Source organism: Microcaecilia unicolor, chromosome 3 (genome assembly GCF_901765095.1).
Source record: "Microcaecilia unicolor chromosome 3, aMicUni1.1, whole genome shotgun sequence".
NCBI classification, from domain to species: domain Eukaryota; kingdom Metazoa; phylum Chordata; class Amphibia; order Gymnophiona; family Siphonopidae; genus Microcaecilia; species Microcaecilia unicolor.
The window spans coordinates 303,589,878-303,612,302 of NC_044033.1; the positions used below are offsets into that span (position 1 = coordinate 303,589,878).

Below are 22,425 nucleotides of genomic sequence, written 5' to 3' on the forward strand. Positions count from 1 at the left end.
TCTGAGTTCTCCCAACGGTCCTTTGCGGATTCCTTGGAGGAGACGGATCCCCGCTCGGATGGAGCGGATGACCCCTCTGCAGCGCGGCTTTTTAGCTCAGAGGATTTGCCCAACCTGTTGATACAGGCCATGGACACTTTGAAGATTTCCTCTCCGGAGGACGTCTCTCCCTCAGCCCCTGTTGGCTCTGCCATTATGCTGGGGATGAAGCGCCCGCCTAGAACCTTCCACGTGCATGATGCCATCCACACCTTAATTTCGGCTCAATGGGATGTCCCTGAAGCGAGCCTTAAAGTGGCTTAGGGCTATGTCCCGCCTCTATCCTTTGACTGAAAGTGAACGTGAGGCCTATCTGTGGCCTACCGTGGATTCTTTAATCACTGCGGTGACTAAGAAAACGGCGTTGCCGGTGGAAGGTGGCACGGCCCTAAAGGACGCCCAAGACAGAAGATTGGAGGCGGCCTTAAGGGCGTCCTTTGAGGCGGCTGCTTTAAGTTTGCAGGCCTCAGTTTGCGGCTCCTATGTGGCCAGGGCGTGCCTGACTATGGTGCAGCGGGCTTCCCCCTCGGATCATTCCTTGAGGGCTGATTGGCCGGCCCTGGAATCGGGCTTAGCCTATTTGGCAGACTTGCTGTATGATGTCTTGAGGGCCTCAGCTAAAGGCATGGCTCAGACAATCTCTGCGCGGCGGTGGCTTTGGCTGAAACATTGGTCTGCTGACCACGCCTCTAAATCCCGCCTGGCTAGATTGCCTTTTAAAGGCAAGCTGCTCTTTGGGGTCGAGCTGGACAAAATCGTGACCGATCTCGGCACGTCTAAGGGCAAGAAGTTACCAGAGGTCAGGGCTCGGGCTAGTACTCGTCCCGGTACCTCCAGAGGACGGTTTCAGGAAGCCCGTCGGTACCGCCCGGGCAGGTCGGGTTCCTCTGCCCCCGCTTCCTTTAAGAGGAATTTCTCCCCCAAGCAGCATTCCTTTCGCAGAGACCGCCGTCCCGGAGGTGCTCCCTCCGGTCCTCCCCCAGGGTCTCGTGCCCAATGACGGGGCCTTGGTCCACGCCCCAGTGCAGATTGGAGGACGGCTGTCCTCGTTTCTGGGCGAGTGGACCACAATAACTTCAGACGCTTGGGTGCTGGAAGTCATCAGAGACGGCTACAAGCTAGAGTTCTGCCGACCCTTAAGAGACGGGTTTGTACTCTCTCCCTGCAAGTCTCCGGTCAAAGCTGTGACAGTACAGCAGACTTTGGACAATCTGATCCGCCTGGGTGCGGTCGTTCCGGTGCCAGAAAGTCAGCTTGGCAAGGGGCGTTACTCCATTTACTTTGTGGTACCAAAGAAAGGAGGTTCTGTCCGGCCTATCCTCGACCTCAAAGGGGTCAATCGGGCCTTGAAAGTGCGGCACTTTCGCATGGAGACTCTCCGCTCTGTTATAGCGGCAGTGAAGGCAGGGGAGTACCTGGCATCCTTGGACATCAAGGAAGCGTACTTGCATATTCCCATCTGGCCTCCTCATCAACGCTTTCTGCGTTTTGCAGTCCTGGGCCGACACTTCCAGTTCAGAGCCCTCCCGTTCGGGTTGGCTACTGCTCCGCGGACCTTTTCCAAAGTAATGGTGGTCATCGCGGCCTTCCTGCGAAAGGAAGGAGTACAAGTCCATCCTTATCTGGACGACTGGTTGATCCGAGCCCCCTCTTATGCAGAGTGCAGCAAAGCTGTGGACCGGGTAGTTGCTCTTTTGAGCTCCCTGGGATGGATCATCAACTGGGAGAAAAGCCAGCTGCGCCCGACTCAGTCCCTGGAGTATCTGGGAGTTCGATTCGACACCCAAGTGGGCAGAGTGTTCCTGCCAGACAATCGGATTGGCAAGCTTCAGGCTCAGGTGGACCAGTTCCTAGTAGCCTCTCCTCTTCGGGCTTGGGACTATGTGCAGCTGTTGGGCTCTATGACGGCCACGATGGAAGTAGTGCCCTGGGCCAGGGCTCATATGAGACCACTACAACAATCTCTGCTGCAGCGCTGGACTCCGATGTCGGAGGATTATGCTGTGCGTTTTCCCTTGGACCCAGCAGTGCGCAAGGCGCTGAGCTGGTGGATGCAGACAGACAAGTTGTCTGCGGGAATGCCTCTGGTGACCCCGGAGTGGATTGTCGTCACGACGGACGCCTCTTTGTCGGGCTGGGGAGCCCACTGCTTGGGAAGGACAGCGCAGGGGCTCTGGTCTCCTGCAGAGGCAAAGTGGTCTATCAACCTCCTGGAACTCAGAGCCATTCGGTTGGCGCTTTTGGAGTTCATCCCGGTACTGGTGTTGAAGCCGGTAAGGGTCCTGTCGGACAATGCCACGGCTGTGGCCTATGTCAACCGCCAGGGAGGTACCAAGAGCGCCCCTCTAGCCAAGGAGGCTATGAATCTATGCCAGTGGGCAGAAGCGAACCTGGAGCAGCTGTCAGCGGCCCACATTGCCGGAGTCATGAATGTCAAGGCGGACTTTCTCAGTCGCCATACCTTGGAGCCCGGAGAGTGGCAGCTATCTGCTCAGGCGTTCTTGGACATCACGAAGCGCTGGGGCCAGCCGAGCCTAGATCTGATGGCGTCATCGGCCAATTGCCAAGTGCCGCGCTTTTTCAGCAGAGGACGGGACCCTCGATCCCTGGGAGTAGATGCTCTTCTCCAACAGTGGCCGACTCAAGAGCTTCTCTATGTGTTCCCGCCCTGGCCCATGTTGGGCAGGGTGCTAGACCGGGTGGCAAAGCATCCCGGCAGGGTAATCCTGGTGGGTCCGGATTGGCCCAGACGTCCCTGGTATGCGGACTTGATCAGGCTCTCAGTCGACGATCCTCTGCGGCTGCCAGTGGAGCAGGGCCTGTTACATCAGGGTCCCGTGGTGATGGAGGATCCCTCCCCCTTTGGTCTTATGGCCTGGCTATTGAGCGGCAGCGTCTGAGAAAGAAGGGCTTCTCAGACAAGGTCATCGCCACTATGCTGAGAGCGAGGAAGCGCTCTACTTCTACTGCTTACGCCAGGGTTTGGCGTATATTTGCAGCGTGGTGTGAAGCAGGCTCACTTTCTCCCTTCACTGCTCCAATTTCTTCAGTGTTGGCGTTCCTGCAAGAAGGTCTGGAGAAAGGCCTGTCGCTCAGTTCCCTTAAAGTCCAGGTAGCGGCTCTGGCTTGCTTCAGGGGCCGCCTGAAGGGTGCTTCTCTGGCTTCGCAGCCAGATGTGGTGCGCTTTCTCAAGGGAGTTAATCACCTGCGCCCTCCTCTGCACTCAGTGGTGCCTGCGTGGAATCTCAACCTGGTGCTAAGAGCATTGCAGAAGCCGCCTTTTGAACCCTTGTCGAGGGCATCTCTGAAAGACCTGACGTTGAAAGCAGTCTTTTTGGTGGCTATCACTTCAGCCAGAAGAGTTTCCGAGCTCCAGGCGCTCTCATGTCGAGAGCCCTTTCTGCAGTTCACTGAGGCAGGAGTGACTATTCGCACAGTGCCTTCCTTCCTGCCCAAGATTGTTTCTCGCTTCCATGTGAATCAGCAGCTCTGTCTCCCTTCCTTTCGTAGGGAGGACTACCCAGAGGAGTACTCTGCTCTTAAATATCTGGATGTGAGACGAGTCATCATCAGATACTTGGAAGTGACCAATGAGTTCCGGAAATCGGATCATCTGTTTGTCCTGTTTGCAGGTTATCGTAAGGGTCTGCAGGCTGCTAAGCCTACAGTGGCAAGATGGGTCAAGGAAGCCATTGCAGCGGCTTATGTGGCCGCGGGGAAGGTGCCGCCTATCCAGCTGAAGGCTCACTCCACTAGAGCTCAGGCGGCCTCGATGGCAGAGGCCGGGTCCGTCTCCTTGGAAGAGATATGCAAGGCGGCAACTTGGGCTTCGGCTCATACATTCTCCAAGCATTACCGCTTGACTGTGGCTGCACGGGCGGAGGCCCGGTTTGGAGCTTCAGTGTTGAGGTCAGGGATTTCAATGTCCCGCCCTAGGTGAGTACTGCTTCGGTACATCCCACCAGTCTATGGATTGATCAGCTTGATGATATGGAAGGTAAAATTATGTATCATACCTGATAATTTTCTTTCCATTAATCATAGCTGATCAATCCATAGCCCCTCCCAGATATCTGTACTGTTTTTATTCTGGTTGCATTTCAGGTTCAAGTTTAGTCTTCAGTTACTTCAGAAAGACTTCGTGTTCAAGTTTTTTCACTTGGATTCTTCAAGAGTTGAGACGAGTTTGTGTTACAGTGAGCTGCTGCATTCCTCTCCCCTCCGTTTTACGGGGCTGGATTGAGACTTAAATTCTGCCGGCACTCCCTCCCGCTTCGTGCGGCTGTAGGGCAGCTTTGTACCCCTCCCGCTTCGGCGGTGTTAGGGTCAGTCAGCTCCTCCCGCGGTTGCGGTTGCAGGATAAGCCAGATCCCCCCGCATCGGCGGGTGTGGTGTCCCTCCCCCGCTCCGCGGGGATGAGCTGGACGGATTCCCCTCCCCCACTTGTGTGGGGATGAGCTGGGTTAATTCCCCTCCCCCGTTTCGGCGGTGGTGAGCTGGGCAGAGTGTCCCTTCGTGGGTGTAATTCTCTAAGTGCTGAGTCCTGCGGATGGAGCTTTGATATCGACATACTGAGGAGTTTCCGGCAGCACATGACCACATATAGGGAGGCAAAAGTTTGCTCTCTATCTCCACCTGCTGGTAGATGGACACAACCCACCAGTCTATGGATTGATCAGCTATGATTAATGGAAAGAAAATTATCAGGTATGATACATAATTTTACCTTTTTAAAAAAAACTTAACTATAAAATACACTAGAGCTCACATTCACCTTAAATGTCTCAACTCTGTCATGTGTATTTCCAATATGGTGATCAGACAGACACTCCTTTAAATACAATCACATGGTGTGAACGACCCAGTGAACAAGCTGGTTTCACAGTAGTGAATTCCAGTTCTAAGTTCAATTCCTTAGGGTATATCATGTCTTAAATGAATATTCGTTGCTGTTCCTTGTAATTTAACAATACTTCCAAAGAACCATCCTCCCACCCCATTTGTACTTGATCTATAATGTTCCAATGAATATCTTCAACTAAATTATGTTTATCAATCCACTGTACTAACTCAGTAGAAATATATGGTTTTTGCTCATTAAGTCATTTTTAGAACATGTTTCTTCAGAACATAACATCTAAAGAAATGTGTTATCTTTGTAAATCGCATCAAAAGAATCCTAGAATATATTTTGTTCCTAAGATTCATAAAAACCTCCATCAATGGAGCCATTGAACAAATTTGTAGATTTTTTTTTTAAACTGCAAGCCAAGGCAGTGACATCATATTTACAGGACACCACCACTCATTTTTTGAGAAAGATACAGGAGGAGAAATTAACAGACTAGGCAAGCCACGGGATTATTAGTGCCCATGTGAAACGAGTCACCACCGAGGTCCAAATGAGCTGTTGGCGCCCACTCTTACTAGGTGTTGGGTATTCAGTATGATTTAGCAACAGGCCCCCACCCTATTATTACTGTTCTTTGCTGGAAAATGATTTGTCTTTGTGTTAAGACATTGCAGGGGTTTCTGCATGTTCAACACAGTTAAGAAGAAAGACTTTTCTGGTCCTGAAGTCTTTGCTACCGGGGGGGGGGGGGGGGGGGGGGGGGTTGTTTTGTGAGGTTTTTTTTGTTGTGGTTTTTTTTTTAAGTTTCTATGAAAGTTTCTTGTTTTTGGAGGAGTTCTACAGGCAAGAATTATTTTTTTGTTTCACTCATTTGAACCAATTTTGGGTGGTAAGTTAGAGGGTAGGGGAAGTTGAAACTGGTAAATAGGTTTGGTGATGGTTGGTTGTAATGAATTAGGCAGGATAATAGCTGTATAATTTTTCCTTTATTTGCCTGTTTATTTGAGCTATTCTTCTTTCTTTTCAATTGACATGAGCTGGTAGAAGATATTTGTTGTTTCTGATATTGTTTATTTTTGCTGTTATTTCTTCTTTTGCTTATTCTGTTTTTGGAATTAATAATGAAATACTAATAGTAAAAACTGAAAATTTCAAGATAGGTAGCCATGTTAGTCTGTAGCAGCAAATACGACAGAAGCTAATGGGTAGCCAATTTTATTGAAGGATGTAGCTTAAATGGAAAATCAGCAGAGAATCCGTGGATTCTCACTCTTTTATTGAGTTGACTGACTGTGACAGGTTAGAATGTAAGACCCAAACTTGTTTTGAATGTAGCCAGTTAGTTATGATTGATTGAATCCATTAAATTCAACTTTTATCTGATTACTCTTGTTTGGACTGATTCTTACTGGAACATGATATGGAGGAACTTTATTGTCTTGGAAAAAAGGAAATCTGTCTCCCAATTCAAGATGGTGATGGGAATAAGTCTCTGAACCAGCACCCATCAGTGGCTATTTATCAAGGAACAAGTCAAAACAGTGATATTGGTTGGGCCCTTCATTTTTTCTTCAGTTTATTGATGTTCTTTTTTTGTTAGCACTTTTCCCAGTTTATAGGCATTTTTATAACATATTGGGACCCAAACACATCAATAACATTTTGCTTTGTAGGTGTTGGACCAGCCTCAGTCATGGTTGGAAATCTGGTTGCTGGAAAACGCATCGCTCAGGCCTCTGGGAGAGATCTTGGACAAATAGAAGAAAATGACTTGGTGAAAAAGGTGAGTGATCATACACGGTCTCATATCAAAAATATGCAAAGTAACACTTCTTACATGTTACACTATTTATTTTTGTGTTTTTTGTATTTTTTTTTATGTTTCTAGCACCAATATTTGACAGAGATATTGCAGTGGAGAGCACAAACAACCCCGGACCATACCCTTTTTATTCTGCTCAATGCAAAGGTACAGAGAACAAACAACAGTGCTACTCAAAATAATATACATTCCCTTGGTTTCCAGCAGTCTGATGGGAAGAAAAGCATGAATTATGAGAACATTAAAGGGGATTGGATATACCACCTTTCTGTGGCTGCAATCAGAGGTTTTCATTTTATATGCAGGTACTTAGTTTGTACCTGAGGCAGTTGAGGGTGAAGTGACTTGCCCAAAGTCACAAGGAGCTGCAGTGGGAATCAAACCTGGTTCTAAGGCCACTGCACTAACCATTAGGCTACTCCTCCACTGCTTGAATTACACAACTAGGAATGTCACTTCATTGCGTTTCATTAAAATTACATTTTCTGTTTGTCTTCATTCTGTTTTTGTGCATGCAACCCAGCTGAAGAATAAATAGTAAATGTTAGACAGTTTTGGTGGTGCTGTGCACTGTCTTATAGAGAAACCTGAGTTTCGCTGTCATGTTCACCCTCTACTACTTTGGCCAGTGAGGGCTGAATGTTCCAGCTATCACACACAAACCATATATTTCTACTGAGTTAGTACAGTGGATTGATAAACATAATTTAGTTGAAGATATTCATTGGAACATTATAGATCAAGTACAAATGGGGTGGGAGGATGTTTTGAATTCTATAAAGCAGTACATTGTGGTGCCTGGCCCTAATTTGTTGGTGCTGTGGATTCAGTAGATGGTAAAGTGGGTTATATAAACCAGGAGAAAATATTTCTCGGTACTCATGAATGAAGGCTCATGGCATCAGATCTGAACTCTACTTACAATGGAGCTGCAAGCCAAAGAAGGAGAAAACCACTGGGCTGCTATTGGTGGGAAAAATGTAAGTTAAAACAAACAAACAAACTGTGAGAACAGTGTAAGGAGGGTAGTAGAAGGACCTCTAGAGGCTGAAGTTAGACTGTAGTTCTGTAGGACTGAGCAAGTCTTCTCCCTTTGTTGTAGGGAACAGCTGTATGCACTGCAACCTGCCTGCAGCTGCACAAGAGGGCAGAGAGGATAGCAGCAGCCCTGGGTGATAAAGGGCATCTGAATGCTGGGGACAATGTAGTGCTTCTCTACCCACCAGGTGAGTACTGGGAATAGGCTAGCTGTAGTAGCCTGTGAGCCCTCACAGATATGGTGAGGAGTGGGTATCTTGTATAGCAGGTACATGCTTGGGTTCCCCATGGCTGCTGCCTCTGGCCAAATCAGAGTGCACCTAAAATCCTAACCTTAACATTTTAGTTAAATTTTCCACTGTTTTATAAAATGTTCTCAGATGTTTCAGACACTGCTGTGATCGGAACTGACAATTTGCTGTGTTTCTCAATGAGCAGCCCGACATAGCCTTTGATTTTGTTTTTTCTTCCATAAAGGAATTTGATCTTAAGTCCTAGCTCTACCTTTTCCTTAACTTGTTCACAGGCTGGTGAAGTATTGAAAATTCATATTAGGAGCCACTCCACAGAACTGCATGTGTACACCGTTTTGCATGTGAGGTTCATTAATGTGTATTGTCATTTTCTCAAACCCTTACTGGTGCCTACTTTCCTCTGCAGGAGTGGAGTTAATTTCTGCCTTCTATGGTTGCCTTTTTGCTGGGTGTATCCCTGTAACTGTCCGGCCTCCTCATGCTCAGAACCTCACTGCCACGTTGCCCACCGTACGAATGATTGTAGATGTAAGTAGTGGCGAAAGGACTAAGCATATGCTTGGCAACTTGAATCTCATCACAATTTGCCAGTTTTTATTGAAAGATTTTTTTTTTAATTTAAATGTTTTTTTATTTTATATAGCACAAAACAGAACAATAGAGACAGTGTTTGACAACAAATATTAACAATAGCCATAGCCTAGATCACAACATGTTCTTTCATGTTGATCCAAGAAACATAACAGCCCAACAAAAAATATAATAGACTCCCCATTTATCCCATTTGCCAGTTTTTATTACAAGCAAAGGAGTTTCTTGCTAGTGCCTGACCTGTATTAGGTAAAAGTGTTGTTGAAATAAGCATTATTTGAGAATTAAATACCTAATCTGTATAGTTTTTACGTTTTAGTGCTTACAAACTGAAAAAGAAATAACACTGGTAAACTGATATACTGTTAGTGGGTGCCATGTAGCCTGTGCCTCAATTTTACTCTGTAGCACCTATGTTGTTCCAACATTGAGATTCCCTTCCTCTCTTCACACACAGCTTTGCCAATTCACCTAAGTCCTGTGAGACACCTGCTATTTTAGCACTAAATTGAGGCTTTTGAAACCTGTCCTGGTGACACAGCAGAAGTCAGATTGTAACGATAGTCATAAGAAATTTGCATGAAATAAATTTATACATAGTAGATCTCCAGTGAATGCACGTTTATCTCAGGCATATTCTTCATGCTTATCCTGAAAACCTGACTGGCTGTGGGATCACTAGGACAGGTTTGGAAAGACCTTACTTAAATCTTTCCATATTGTTTCAATTTAAGGATGAATATTTAGGCTGTGGCTTTTTTTTTCTATCTTTATAACATTGGATTGGAGATTACAAAACCAGGTAACTTCAAAATTTACAACAGGAAAAACAGCAAACATTATATGAAATGTGAAATGATTCCCCCCCTCCCGAGGAGATAAAGTAAATCACATCATAATTACAGTCCATACCATGAGAATCATAGATTTATCGAAATGACAATATAATGTATGCAACATAGCATAAGAAATATACCCAATTCCCCCATCCAACACATTTTTATATCAGAACATAGAAGAAAAACTGACACACGACATTCTTGCTCAGCATCCAACCCTCTAATTCTCACACAAACATACCCCAACTCAGACAACCCCCCTCCCCCGCAGAAACACTACCTCGAAGCAGACATGAGGCATTGCGCCTGGTACATTCTCCAAGGTTCTATGTAACGCTTGTAGTCGGGCTTACAGTGTTTATGGTATGTAGCAATCTCAAAACGAGCCGTTTCCTTCAAACTGGGCAGTTCCACCGCGCATCAGTCACAGGCTCTGGGATCATGGTAAGCCCATCCAGAATTGCCTGCATTCATGGCCAAACTCCTTTGTGAAGCGAAGACCCAAACAAATGCTTCTGCTGTTGAAAAAAACTAGACCCCAGCAAACTTTCTCTGATGACTTTCAGCAAGGAAGTATACGCTATAGTCCCATAGGACCTCGTTATGCACCCCAACACAAACATGCTCCATATTGTTTGTTGTAAGATAAAGCAGTCCTTTATTTTATTTATTTATGACATTTATATCCCACAGTATTCCCGCCCATGGGCAAGCTCAATGTGGCGTACAATAGTTAATAAGCAGTCAATAGTACAAAATACAGTATACAAAGTCACAAGAAGGAGAAAGAAATAACTGAGGAGGAAAAGGAGGAGAGGCTCTGTGATGAATTATCACAGAGAGGGCAGTGGGTTAAAAGGGTGTGGCGTATGCTCTGCCAAAAAGGAAGGTCTTGAGTCGCTTCTTGAAGGTCGGGTGAACTGGAATGAACTTGACCTCTCGAGGCAGCCCGTTCCACAATTGAGCGCTGAGATAAGGGAAAGAGGAACCATAGATGGTCTTATATTTGAGGCCACTAGGAGCTGGGTAGTGGAGATTGAGGTACGAGCGGGCCGACCTTCGGGAGTTTCTGGGTGGCAGGTTAATGAGAGTGTTTATAAATGCCAACATGGGATTAAGCAAATAAGAACATGGGGCTCAACTTTTAAATTTGCTTTTCATTGGCCATTGGTGCTTCTTAGCCAGCTAACACAAATTAGCCACTGGTTAAGGGAGTTCTGCATTTTGATCTTGCTCTGGGCCACAATCACGAGGACAATCCTCTGACGGTTGCTGCATGTTTACACTGTCCAGAAATTTTGTGGCCTTCTCTTTGCTCATGAAAAGTAAAGATTGTCCATTATGCCAAATTTATAGCTGTGCCGAGTATGCCAGGGTGAATCGTACCCCTTTTCAGTGAAGTGTTGTGCAAATAGATGTTAGTTCCTTGCGTTGCTGAGCCACTCTTGCTGAATAATCATTAAATATAAGCAGTTTGTGGTGTTGGTATATGAACTTACCAGCTTTCCAATCAGCACGAAGTATGGTTTCCTTCTCAGCCCAATTAACAAATCTAGCAATGGACGTGCAAGGCTTTGTGCCCCTATTCCCTTGTGCTCCAGTCCGGTGGGCCATTTCACATTGAAAGGATGAAGCATTGCCATGCACTAAAGAAAGTGTAGAGCTCAGAGTCTTACCAATTCCAGAAGGCCTACGACTTTCAGATTATTTCTGCCAACCCTGTTCTCCTGGTATTCAAGTTAACTTTGCAGTTCCGCAGTCTCCTTTAGCAGGGCTGCAGCTGAGTCGGTACTTACGTGGCTTCATCCTCCCAGTCAGCAATGCAGCGTTCTACTTTTGTGAGCCTCTGAGAATGTGAGTCAGATTTGTCATTTCTCATCTACCGCTGATTTCATCTTGTTTAATCAGTCCTCCAATGCTGCCATAACAGCTCTAGAGACATCCTGTGCCCACTCTTCTGCTGGTGTATTAGCTGTTCTCCGAGGACAAGCAGGCTGCTTGTTCTCACTGATGGGTGATGTCCACGGCAGCCCCTCCAATTGGAATCTTCACTAGCAAAGTCCTTTGCTAGCCCTTGCGCGCCCGCGCGCACCGCGCATGCGCGGCCGTCTTCCCGCCCGAAACCGGCTCGAGCCGGCCAGTCTTCTTTTGTCCGCACTCGGTACGGTCGTGTTTTCGCCGTGTCGAGCCCCGGAAAGTCGACCTCGCGCGTCCTTTGTCTTCGACGTGTTGTTTTTTCTTCGGAAAATCTTTCAAAACTGTTGGGAAGTGCTTCGGAAGCCCCCTTAGGGTTTCGTTTTCCCCTTCCCGTATTTTCAGACTTTGCCCCGGTAAGTTTTCTTTCGTCGTCGGGGTAGGCCTCTTTTCGGCCTCGGTCGAGATTTTTCTCCCTCAAAGTTTTGGTGCTCATTTTCGTCATTTCGGATTTTGATTTCGCCGGCGTGATTTTTCCGCCCATGACATCGAAGCCTTCCAGCGGCTTCAAGAAGTGCACCCAGTGCGCCCGGGTTATCTCGCTCACTGACAGGCACGCGTCGTGTCTTCAGTGTCTGGGGGCCGAGCACCGCCCTCAGGCCTGTAGTCTGTGTTCCCTTTTGCAAAAGCGGACTCAGGTAGCGAGATTGGCCCAGTGGAACGTTTTGTTCTCGGGCTCTTCGTCGGCATCGGCACCGGGGGTATCGAGTGCATCGACGTCTTCAGCGTCCAGAGCTTCATCCTCGGCCGCCAGTGCATCGAGGCATCGGCCCTCTGCATCGGCGCCGAGACATCGGATAGCTGCATCGACGTCGGTGGTACCGGGACCTCGTCTGCTGATGTCGTCGGACGGTGGTGCATCGTCGGGAGTGCAGGTGAGGGCTGTCCATTCCCCTGCTGGTGGCGGTGAGCCTTCGGGTGGGTCTCCCCCTACCCTGAGGGCTCCTGCGGTACAGCCCCCCCGAGACCGACCTCCTTCGGCCTCGGCCCCGAGGAAGCGAGGGCTGGATTCTACGTCCTCCTCGTCGGTACCGGGAAGCTCCGGTGACATGCTTCGTTCCAAGAAATCGAAGAAGCATCGTCACCGGTCCCCTTCCCGTGTCGGTACCGAGAGCTCTGGGTTGCCGAGGGAGTCGGCACCCAGTAGGCATCGGCACCGAGAGGACCGCTCACCCTCTGTTCAGGAGGTGTCGATGCGCTCCACTCTGGACAGCCCGGAACAGCCTCCACGCCCGGAACAGGTTCTGACGTCGACGCCTGCATCGACTTCCATGCCTTTCTCCGCAGCCGCTCTGAACGAGAGCCTCCGGGCCGTTCTCCCACAGATCCTGGGAGAGCTGTTGCGCCCTACCCCTCCGGTACCGGCGGTGCTTGCGCCACCGGTACCGTCAAGCGTGGCGCCGGCTGGTCCATCGCCCGAGGTGAGGTCTCCGGCGTCGGTGCCGCGTGCGGTGCCGGCTGCCGTCGCCTCCCAGGAAGGCTCCCCGACTACGTCGGCGGAGGGAGCTTCGCCGATGCGGGCGAGGGAGTCTACCTCTCGACGCCTCCGTCGTGGACGTGGCTCCACGGAGTCGAGTCGGGCACGGTTGCAGACACAGGTCCGTGAACTTGTGTCTGACACCGAGGGTGAGGCCTCGTGGGAAGAGGAAGAAGACCCCAGATATTTCTCTGACGAGGAGTCTGAGGGTCTTCCTTCCGATCCCACTCCCTCTCCTGAAAGACAGCTTTCTCCTCCTGAGAGTCTGTCTTTCGCTTCCTTTGTCCGGGAGATGTCTACGGCCATCCCCTTCCCGGTGGTTGTGGAGGACGAGCCCAGGGCTGAAATGTTTGAGCTCCTGGACTATCCTTCTCCACCTAAGGAAGCGTCCACTGTTCCCTTGCACCATGTCCTCAAAAAGACATTGCTTGCGAACTGGACGAAACCCTTAACTAATCCCCACATCCCCAAGAAGATCGAGTCCCAGTACCGGATCCATGGGGACCCAGATCTGATGCGCACTCAGTTGCCTCATGATTCTGGAGTTGTGGATCTGGCCCTAAAGAAGGCTAAGAGTTCTAGGGAGCATGCTTCGGCGCCCCCGGGCAAGGACTCTAGAACCTTAGACTCCTTTGGGAGGAAGGCCTACCATTCTTCTATGCTCGTGGCCAAAATTCAGTCTTACCAGCTCTACACGAGCATACACATACGGAACAATGTGCGGCAGTTGGCGGGCTTGGTTGATGCTCTCCCCCCTGAGCAAGCCAAGCCTTTTCAGGAGGTGGTCAGGCAGCTGAAGGCGTGCAGAAAATTCCTGGCCAGAGGGGTGTATGACACCTTTGATGTTGCGTCCAGGGCCGCTGCTCAAGGTGTGGTGATGCGCAGGCTCTCATGGCTGCGTGCCTCCGACCTGGAGAATAGACTCCAGCAGCGGATTGCGGACTCGCCTTGCCGTGCGGATAACATTTTTGGAGAGAAAGTCGAGCAGGTGGTAGAGCAGCTCCACCAGCGGGACACCGCATTCGACAAGTTCTCCCGCCGGCAGCCTTCAGCCTCTACCTCTACAGGTAGAAGATTTTTTGGGGGAAGGAAGACTGTTCCCTACTCTTCTGGCAAGCGTAGGTACAATCCTCCTTCTCGACAGCCTGCGGCCCAGGCTAAGCTCCAGCGCGCTCGCTCTCGTCAGCAGCGTGCGACTCAGCAAGGCCCCTCGGCTCCCCAGCAAAAGCAAGGGGCGAGCTTTTGACTGGCTCCAGCAGAGCATAGCCGACATCCAAGTGTCAGTGCCGGGCGACCTGCTAGTCGGAGGGAGGTTGAAAGCTTTTCACCAAAGGTGGCCTCTCATAACCTCCGATCAGTGGGTTCTGCAAATAGTCTGGCAAGGATACACCCTCAATTTGGCCTCGAAACCTCCAAATTGTCCACCGGGAGCTCAGTCTTACAGCTTCCAGCACAAGCAGGTAGTTGCAGAGGAACTCTCCGCCCTTCTCAGGGCCAATGCGGTGGAGCCCGTGCCATCCGGGCAAGAAGGGCTGGGATTCTATTCCAGGTACTTCCTTGTGGAAAAGAAAACAGGGGGGATGCGTCCCATCCTAGACCTAAGGGCCCTGAACAAATATCTGGTCAAAGAAAAGTTCAGGATGCTTTCCCTGGGCACCCTACTTCCCATGATTCAGGAAAACGATTGGCTATGCTCTCTGGACTTGAAGGATGCCTACACACACATCCCGATACTGCCAGCTCACAGACAGTATCTGCAATTTCAGCTGGGCACACGTCACTTCCAGTACTGTGTGCTACCCTTTGGGCTCGCCTCTGCGCCCAGGGTGTTCACAAAGTGCTTGGCTGTAGTAGCAGCAGCACTTCGCAGGCTGGGGGTGCACGTGTTCCCATATCTCGACGATTGGCTGGTGAAGAACACGTCCGAGGCAGGAGCCCTGCAGTCCATGCGGATGACTATTCGCCTCCTGGAGCTACTGGGGTTTGTGATAAATTACCCAAAGTCCCATCTTCTCCCGGCACAGAGACTCGAATTCATAGGAGCTCTGCTGGATTCTCAGACGGCTCGCGCCTATCTCCCAGAGGCGAGAGCCAACAACTTGTTGTCCCTCGTCTCGCGGGTGCGAGCGTCCCAGCAGATCACAGCTCGGCAGATGTTGAGATTGCTGGGCCACATGGCCTCCACAGTTCATGTGACTCCCATGGCCCGCCTTCACATGAGATCTGCCCAATGGACCCTAGCTTCCCAGTGGTTTCAGGCTGCTGGGGATCTAGAAGACGTGATCCACCTGTCCACGAGTTTTCTCGATTCCCTGTATTGGTGGACGATTTGGTCCAATTTGACTCTGGGACGTCCTTTCCAAATTCCTCAGCCACAAAAAGTGCTGACCACGGATGCGTCTCTCCTGGGATGGGGAGCTCATGTCGATGGGCTTCACACCCAAGGAAGCTGGTCCCTCCAGGAACGCGATCTACAGATCAATCTTCTGGAGTTGCGAGCGATCTGGAACGCTCTGAAGGCTTTCAGAGATCGGCTGTCCCACCAAATTATCCAAATTCAGACAGACAACCAGGTTGCCATGTACTACGTCAACAAGCAGGGGGGCACCGGATCTCGCCCCCTGTGTCAGGAAGCCGTCAGCATGTGGCTCTGGGCTCGCCGTCACGGCATGGTGCTCCAAGCCACATATCTGGCAGGCGTAAACAACAGTCTGGCCGACAGACTGAGCAGGATTATGCAACCTCACGAGTGGTCGCTCAACTCCCGAGTGGTGCGCCAGATCTTCCAAGCGTGGGGCACCCCCTTGGTGGATCTCTTCGCATCTCGAGCAAACCACAAAGTCCCTCAGTTCTGTTCCAGGCTTCAGGCCCACGGCAGACTGGCATCGGATGCCTTCCTCCTGGATTGGGGGGAGGGTCTGCTGTATGCTTATCCTCCCATTCCTCTGGTGGGGAAGACTTTGTTGAAACTCAAGCAAGACCGAGGCACCATGATTCTGATTGCTCCTTTTTGGCCGCGTCAGATCTGGTTCCCTCTTCTTCTGGAGTTATCTTCCGAAGAACCGTGGAGATTGGAGTGTTTTCCGACCCTCATCACGCAGGACAAAGGGGCTCTTCTGCATCCCAGCCTCCGGTCCCTGGCTCTCACGGCCTGGATGTTGAGAGCGTAGACTTTGCCTCTTTGGGTCTGACAGAGGGTGTCTCCCGCATCTTGCTTGCTTCCAGGAAAGATTCCACTAAGAGGAGTTATTTCTTTCTATGGAGGAGGTTTGCCGTCTGGTGTGACAGCAAGGCCCTAGATCCTCGCTCTTGTCCTACACAGACCCTGCTTGAATACCTTCTGCACTTGTCTGAGTCTGGTCTCAAGACCAACTCTGTAAGGGTTCACCTTAGTGCAATCAGTGCATACCATTACCATGTGGAAGGTAAGCCGATCTCGGGACAGCCTTTAGTTGTTCGCTTCATGAGAGGTTTGCTTTTGTCAAAGCCCCCCTGTCAAGCCTCCTACAGTGTCATGGGATCTCAATGTCGTTCTCACCCAGCTGATGAAACCTCCTTTTGAGCCACTGAACTCCTGCCATCTGAAGTACTTGACCTGGAAGGTCATTTTCTTGGTGGCAGTTACTTCAGCTCGTAGAGTCAGTGAACTTCAGGCCCTGGTAGCCCAGGCCCCTTACACCAAATTTCATCATAACAGAGTAGTCCTCTGCACTCACCCTAAGTTCTTGCCAAAGGTTGTGTCGGAGTTCCATCTGAACCAGTCAATTGTCTTGCCAACATTCTTTCCCCGTCCTCATTCCTGCCCTGCTGAACGTCAGCTGCACACATTGGACTGCAAGAGAGCATTGGCCTTCTATCTGGAGCGGACACAGCCCAACAGACAGTCCGCCCAATTGTTTGTTTCTTTTGATCCCAATAGGAGGGGAGTGGCTGTGGGGAAACGCACCATATCCAATTGGCTAGCAGATTGCATTTCCTTCACTTACGCCCAGGCGGGGCTGGCTCTTGAGGGTCATGTCACGGCTCATAATGTTAGAGCCATGGCTGCGTCGGTAGCCCACTTGAAGTCAGCCTCCATTGAAGAAATTTGCAAAGCTGCGACGTGGTCATCTGTCCACACATTCACATCTCATTACTGCCTGCAGCAGGATACCCGACACGACAGTCGGTTCGGGCAGTCAGTTCTTCAGAACCTGTTTGGGCTTTAGGATCCAACTCCACCCCCCGAGGGCCCTGTTTGTTCTGTTCCAGGCTGCACTCTCAGTTAGTTGGTAAATTTTTTAGGTCAATCTCAGTTATGTCCTCGCCGTTGCGAGGCCCAATTGACCATGGTTGTTGTTTTGAGTGAGCCTGGGGGCTAGGGATACCCCATCAGTGAGAACAAGCAGCCTGCTTGTCCTCGGAAAAAGCGAATGCTACATACCTGTAGAAGGTATTCTCCGAGGACAGCAGGCTGATTGTACTCACAAACCCGCCCGCCTCCCCTTTGGAGTTGTGTCTTCCCTTGTATCTCTTTTGCTACATACGAGACTGGCCGGCTCGAGCCGGTTTCGGGCGGGAAGACGGCCGCGCATGCGCGGTGCGCGCGGGCGCGCGAGGGCTAGCAAAGGACTTTGCTAGTGAAGATTCCGATTGGAGGGGCTGCCGTGGACGTCACCCATTAGTGAGAACAATCAGCCTGCTGTCCTCGGAGAATACCTTCTACAGGTATGTAGCATTCGCTATGCGGCTACCTCAGCCATTTTAGGTGGTTTAGGCACTGGTTTGCTCTGAGGTATTTTATGTTTTTTTGTGGGCATGCCACCTGATCTCCACTGCACACTCAACAAATTCCCCCACAGGCACCTCAATACTCGATGCAGGCATATTTCATATCAAGTCCCTTTGTTAAGGGTTAATAAGCAGATAAATAGCAGGTCTTCCTCAGAGCTTCAGGTAAATGCTGCTTGCTAGGAGGCAGGCATCATGTGACACCCCCGCCCCCCCCCCCCCCCCCCCCCCCCATGCTGTGGCTTTTCAGTGTGCTGTCCTTGCAGTTTGCATTATGTGTTGCAGTCAAGAGTGCTATCTTTTTTATTGAGAGTTTAAACATACATCAGGAAAATTGACATTACAATACATCCCTCACCAACAAAAAATCTCCTGTGTACCCAACCCTCCCCCAACTTCTGAACAACAAATGATGCCAATAGAGAAAAAGAAACATTAAAGAACAGATCCATGGTCTAAGGCCTTGGTGTTTATGACCCCAAAAGTAGCCAAACCAGAGAAACATAATCTCCCCTGCCCCAACAGCAACCATAAGTGCATAAGTATTGCCATACTGGAAAAGACCAAAGGTCCATCAAGCCCAGCATCCTGTTTCCATCAGTGGCCAATCCAGTTCACAAATACCTGGCAGATCCCAAAAAAGTACAAAACATTTTATACTGCTTATCCCAGAAATAGTGGATTTCCCCCTAGTCCAGTGATGGGCAACCTTTTGAGCTTGGTGTGTCAAAATTCGCCAAAAAACCGAGCATAACTTGGGTGGTGTTTCACTTCGAGAAAAAAACCATAATTTCGTGATATTTATAGTTTAAATAACAAAAATGTATAATTGTAATATATAACTGTATTTAATAAACCAAAAACTAATTAACTTACCTGCTTAGTGACTTCTTTGTTCATCTGTCAGTCGGTTTCTTTTGTTGGTCTTGATATTATTTAACTTGTGTGGGGTGCCGTGAACTAAGATAAGTGAGGGGGAGGGGGGATTCTTTAACTAACCTGGAAAGGAAAGAAAGAAGAACAGCAGCAGGGTGAGACTTAGAAAATGAAAATCAGCTCACACTGCACGTAATTCTCTGGAAGGTTTTCAGTAGATTGTCTTTCTTTCAGAGAACTATGCACCCCTCCCCCCCAGACTGAGAAATGCCTGCCCTGTTAAATCATGGCATAACCTGCTGTTATATTACTTATATTTATCCCAAACAATTTATCATGGGAGATGGAGCCCATTCTTAAGAATCTTACCTCACTGTTATGGCGGTGGCTAAGCAAGGGGCAGGCAGGGCACAACAAGAGAAGAGTCAGAAGACAGAGACCAGACCGTCCCGCTGCAGCCTCGTGCTCTCGTCGACTCGCGATTATTATGGTAGCGGCTGAAGAGAAGGCGGCAGGCTGCAGACAGTAGAAGTAAGCCGCTGCGCCTGCGTGCAGCGTGCAGGATTATCACCAGCTGATGCTGAGCAGGCAGGCGCTGGCTGGCACGCGCACAGACGCTGCCTGTGTTGCCGTCGCGCGTGCATCAGAGCAGAGGAGTTAAGAAGGTGAGGTGGTCGCGTGCTCATCGGAGGATTCTGTCGGGGAGTGCAGGGTGGATTTCAGCATTCCCTTGATTTGTCGAGAAACCTGGACAAATCAAGGAAATGCTGAAATCCGCCACGTGTCAGCGAAAATGGCACGCATGTCAGTGCTGACACGCGTGTCATAGGTTCGCCATCAGGGCCCTAGTCCATTTAATAATGGTATATGGACTTTTCCTTTAGGAAGCTGGCCAAACCTTTTTTAAACTCAGCTAAGCTAACCGCCTTTACCACATTCTCTGGCAACGAATTCCAGAGTTTAATTACACGTTGAGTGAAAAAACATTTTCTCTGATTTGTTTTAAATTTACTACATTATAGCTTCATTGCATGCCCCCTAGTCCTAGTATTTTTGGTAAGCGTAAACAGACGCTTCACATCCTACCCGTTCAACTCCACTCATTATTTTATAGACTATCATATCTCCCCTCAGCCGCCTTTTCTCCAAGCTGAAGAGCCCTAGCCGCTTTAGCCTTTCCTCATAGGTAAGTCGTCCCATCCCCTTTATCATTTTCGTTGCCCTACTCTGCACCTTTTCTAATTCCACTATATCTTTTTTGAGATGCGGTGGCCAGAATTGAACACAATATTCGAGGTGTGGTCGCACCATGGAGCGATACAAAGGCATTATAACATCCTCATTTTTGTTTTCCGTTCCTTTCCTAATAATACCTAACATTCTATTTGCTTTCTTAGCCGTGGCAGCACGCTGATTAGAAGGTTTCAATGTATCATCAACGACGACGCCTAGATCCCTTTCTTGGTCCTTGGCTCCTAACATGGAACCTTGCATGACGTAGCTATGGGTTCCTCTTTCCCACATGCATCACTTTACACTTGCTCACATTAAACGTCAGCTGCCATTTAGACGCCCAGTCTCCCAGTCTCGTAAGGTCCTCTTGTAATTTTTCACAATCCTCCCGTGATTTAACAACTTTGAATAACTTTGTGTCATCAGCAAATTTAATTACCTCACTAGTTACTCCCATCTGTAGGTCATTTATAAATATGTTAAAAAGCAGCAGTCCCAACACAGACCCCTGGGGAACCCCACTAACTACCCTTCTCCATTGAGAATACTGACCATTTAACCCTACTCTCTGTTTTCTTTTTTTTTTTTTTTAATTTGTAAAGTTTATTGAATCATCCGCATAGAAAAAGAAAACCTTACAATTCCAGTTCCCACTCAACTTTAACATCAAACCTGACCTCAGCAAACTTTGGGATACAAACATGGAAACATGAAATAACATCAAAACCCGTTTCCACTTCCTTTTTCTCCCCTTTTGTCCCCCCTTGCCCCCCACCCTCATCCCCTACCCATTCCCTCCCACCCCCCAAAACCCCCTCTATCACCTATTCCAGACCTGTTCCACTCGTAACCCCCCACTCCCCCTCCCCATTCAGAACTTACCCCAATATCCGGTCTAAATGTTTCCATTCTTGTGCATCTGAGTTGTACCTCCCCCGCCTTTTATCCGTCAGTTCTTCCATTAATCTAATTCCCCTGATTTTCCCCTTCCAATTTTGCACCGTTGGCCCCCCAACCTGTTTCCAAAATGCAGCCATTGTGGTTTTTGCTGCTGCTAGGCCTATCAATTTCAACCTTTGCTCCCATTTTGGCCCTCTTTGATTTCCCCATCCTAATAAGCACCATTTGGGATCGCATGGGAATGGAGCTTCTAGAGCCTTCGTCAATACCCCTGTTACACCCTACCAGTAATTCTGTATTAGTGCACATTCCCACCACACATGATTGAAGGTGCCTTTTTCTTCCTTGCACCTCCAACATATATCGGAGGCCCCGGGGTACATTGCTTTTACCTTCTCTGGAGTGTAGTACCATCTACTCAATATTTTATATGCATTCTCTTTAAGTAATACGCATAATGAGGCTTTTTTAACCTCTGTACACACAAGTCTGAAGCATTACAATGACAGGAGCGGCAAGAGGGGAATTGGCAAGAAAGGGTTCCATTAAAATGGGCAGATGAGTCTTTTCGTTACTTAGGAGTGAGACTGTCCATGGATGTTTCTAAATTATACCAACTGAATATAGAGAAGTTGTTGCAGGACACAGGATGCTCCTTGGAGCAGTGGAACCATCTGCCTTTGTCACTGATGGGCAGAATTAACTTATTTAAAATGATTATATTCCCAAGATGGCTCTACACCCTACAAGTCATAACAATACATTTATTACGAAGAGACATACGAAAATTGAATAGAATATGTAGGAAATTTCTATGGGGGGGGGGGGGAATCAAAAGTGTGATTAGAGTACTTATATGATAAATAGGGACAGGGAGGCCTGGGCTTACCCAATCTCCAACGGTACAATCAAGCATGTCTCATGTGGCACCTCTGGGATTGGATATTTGACACAGAACAATTTACCCCGGTTAGTTGGGAACATGCACTATATAAGCCTTGGCATATAAATTTTCTATTACAGGCCCAGTCCAAAAGTTTACCGCCAACATGTAAGAAAAGTATTTTATTGGCGGAAGTGACGTCATCCGAGCAAATGGCAGCTTGAATGAATAGCTCCGTTCGGGACTATTTATAAAATTAGCGTTTCTAGCTTCCTCAGTGCAGTGAAAATAGCTGGAGGGAGAGTAGATACCGCCTAGAAAAAGTCTAGAGAAGTTCCGCTTTTCGGCACGCAAGCAGGAGACAGCGGGAGCGGGAACTGTGGGCGAGGCGGAGGAGAGCGGGAATATGGCAGCGGTGCAATCTGAGTCGGAGGAAGAAAGCGCGGGCGTGCAGGAACGTGCGCTGGATGAAGAGGTGACGAAGCGCGAACTGGTGCAGTGGCTTAAGGAGCTCCGGGAGGATATGGCAGGCGTCAGGAGCGATGTGAAGGAGTCCCTGCGAGATATTAAGAATGAGCTGGGTGAGCTGGGCACGCCAGTAGCGGCTGTGGAGGAATTGGTAGAGGAGATCCGTGAGGAGTTGTCTTCGGTGAAAGGAACTGGTACCAAGCACGCAGAGGCTCTGCAGGAGGTAAAAGATCAGCTGGAAGAGCTTGAGATTCAGTCTAGGAGGAATAACCTCTGCTTTAAAGGCATTCCTGAGACTGCAGAGTTTCATGACTGTGCCAAGGTGGTGGAGGACTTTTGTAATTTTGTGATGGGGTCTGGTGATGAAAATGAGTCCACCTCGTGGCAGATACAGCGGGCTCATCGGAGT

The 22,425-nt window shown here is 49.0% G+C and overlaps 1 protein-coding gene across 3 annotated transcripts in view; it reads left to right on the plus strand.

Moving 5' to 3' along the window:
* The window catches only part of DIP2B (disco interacting protein 2 homolog B), a 596,277-nt gene that overhangs the window by 479,627 nt on the left and 94,225 nt on the right, over positions 1-22,425 (plus strand). For all 3 annotated transcript variants that reach the window (XM_030198260.1, XM_030198261.1, XM_030198262.1), the window contains 4 exons: positions 6,565-6,674; positions 6,780-6,860; positions 7,816-7,939; positions 8,412-8,533. In XM_030198260.1, the coding sequence (XP_030054120.1) occupies positions 6,565-6,674; positions 6,780-6,860; positions 7,816-7,939; positions 8,412-8,533 (437 nt within the window). The remainder of the gene's footprint in view (positions 1-6,564; positions 6,675-6,779; positions 6,861-7,815; positions 7,940-8,411; positions 8,534-22,425) is intronic.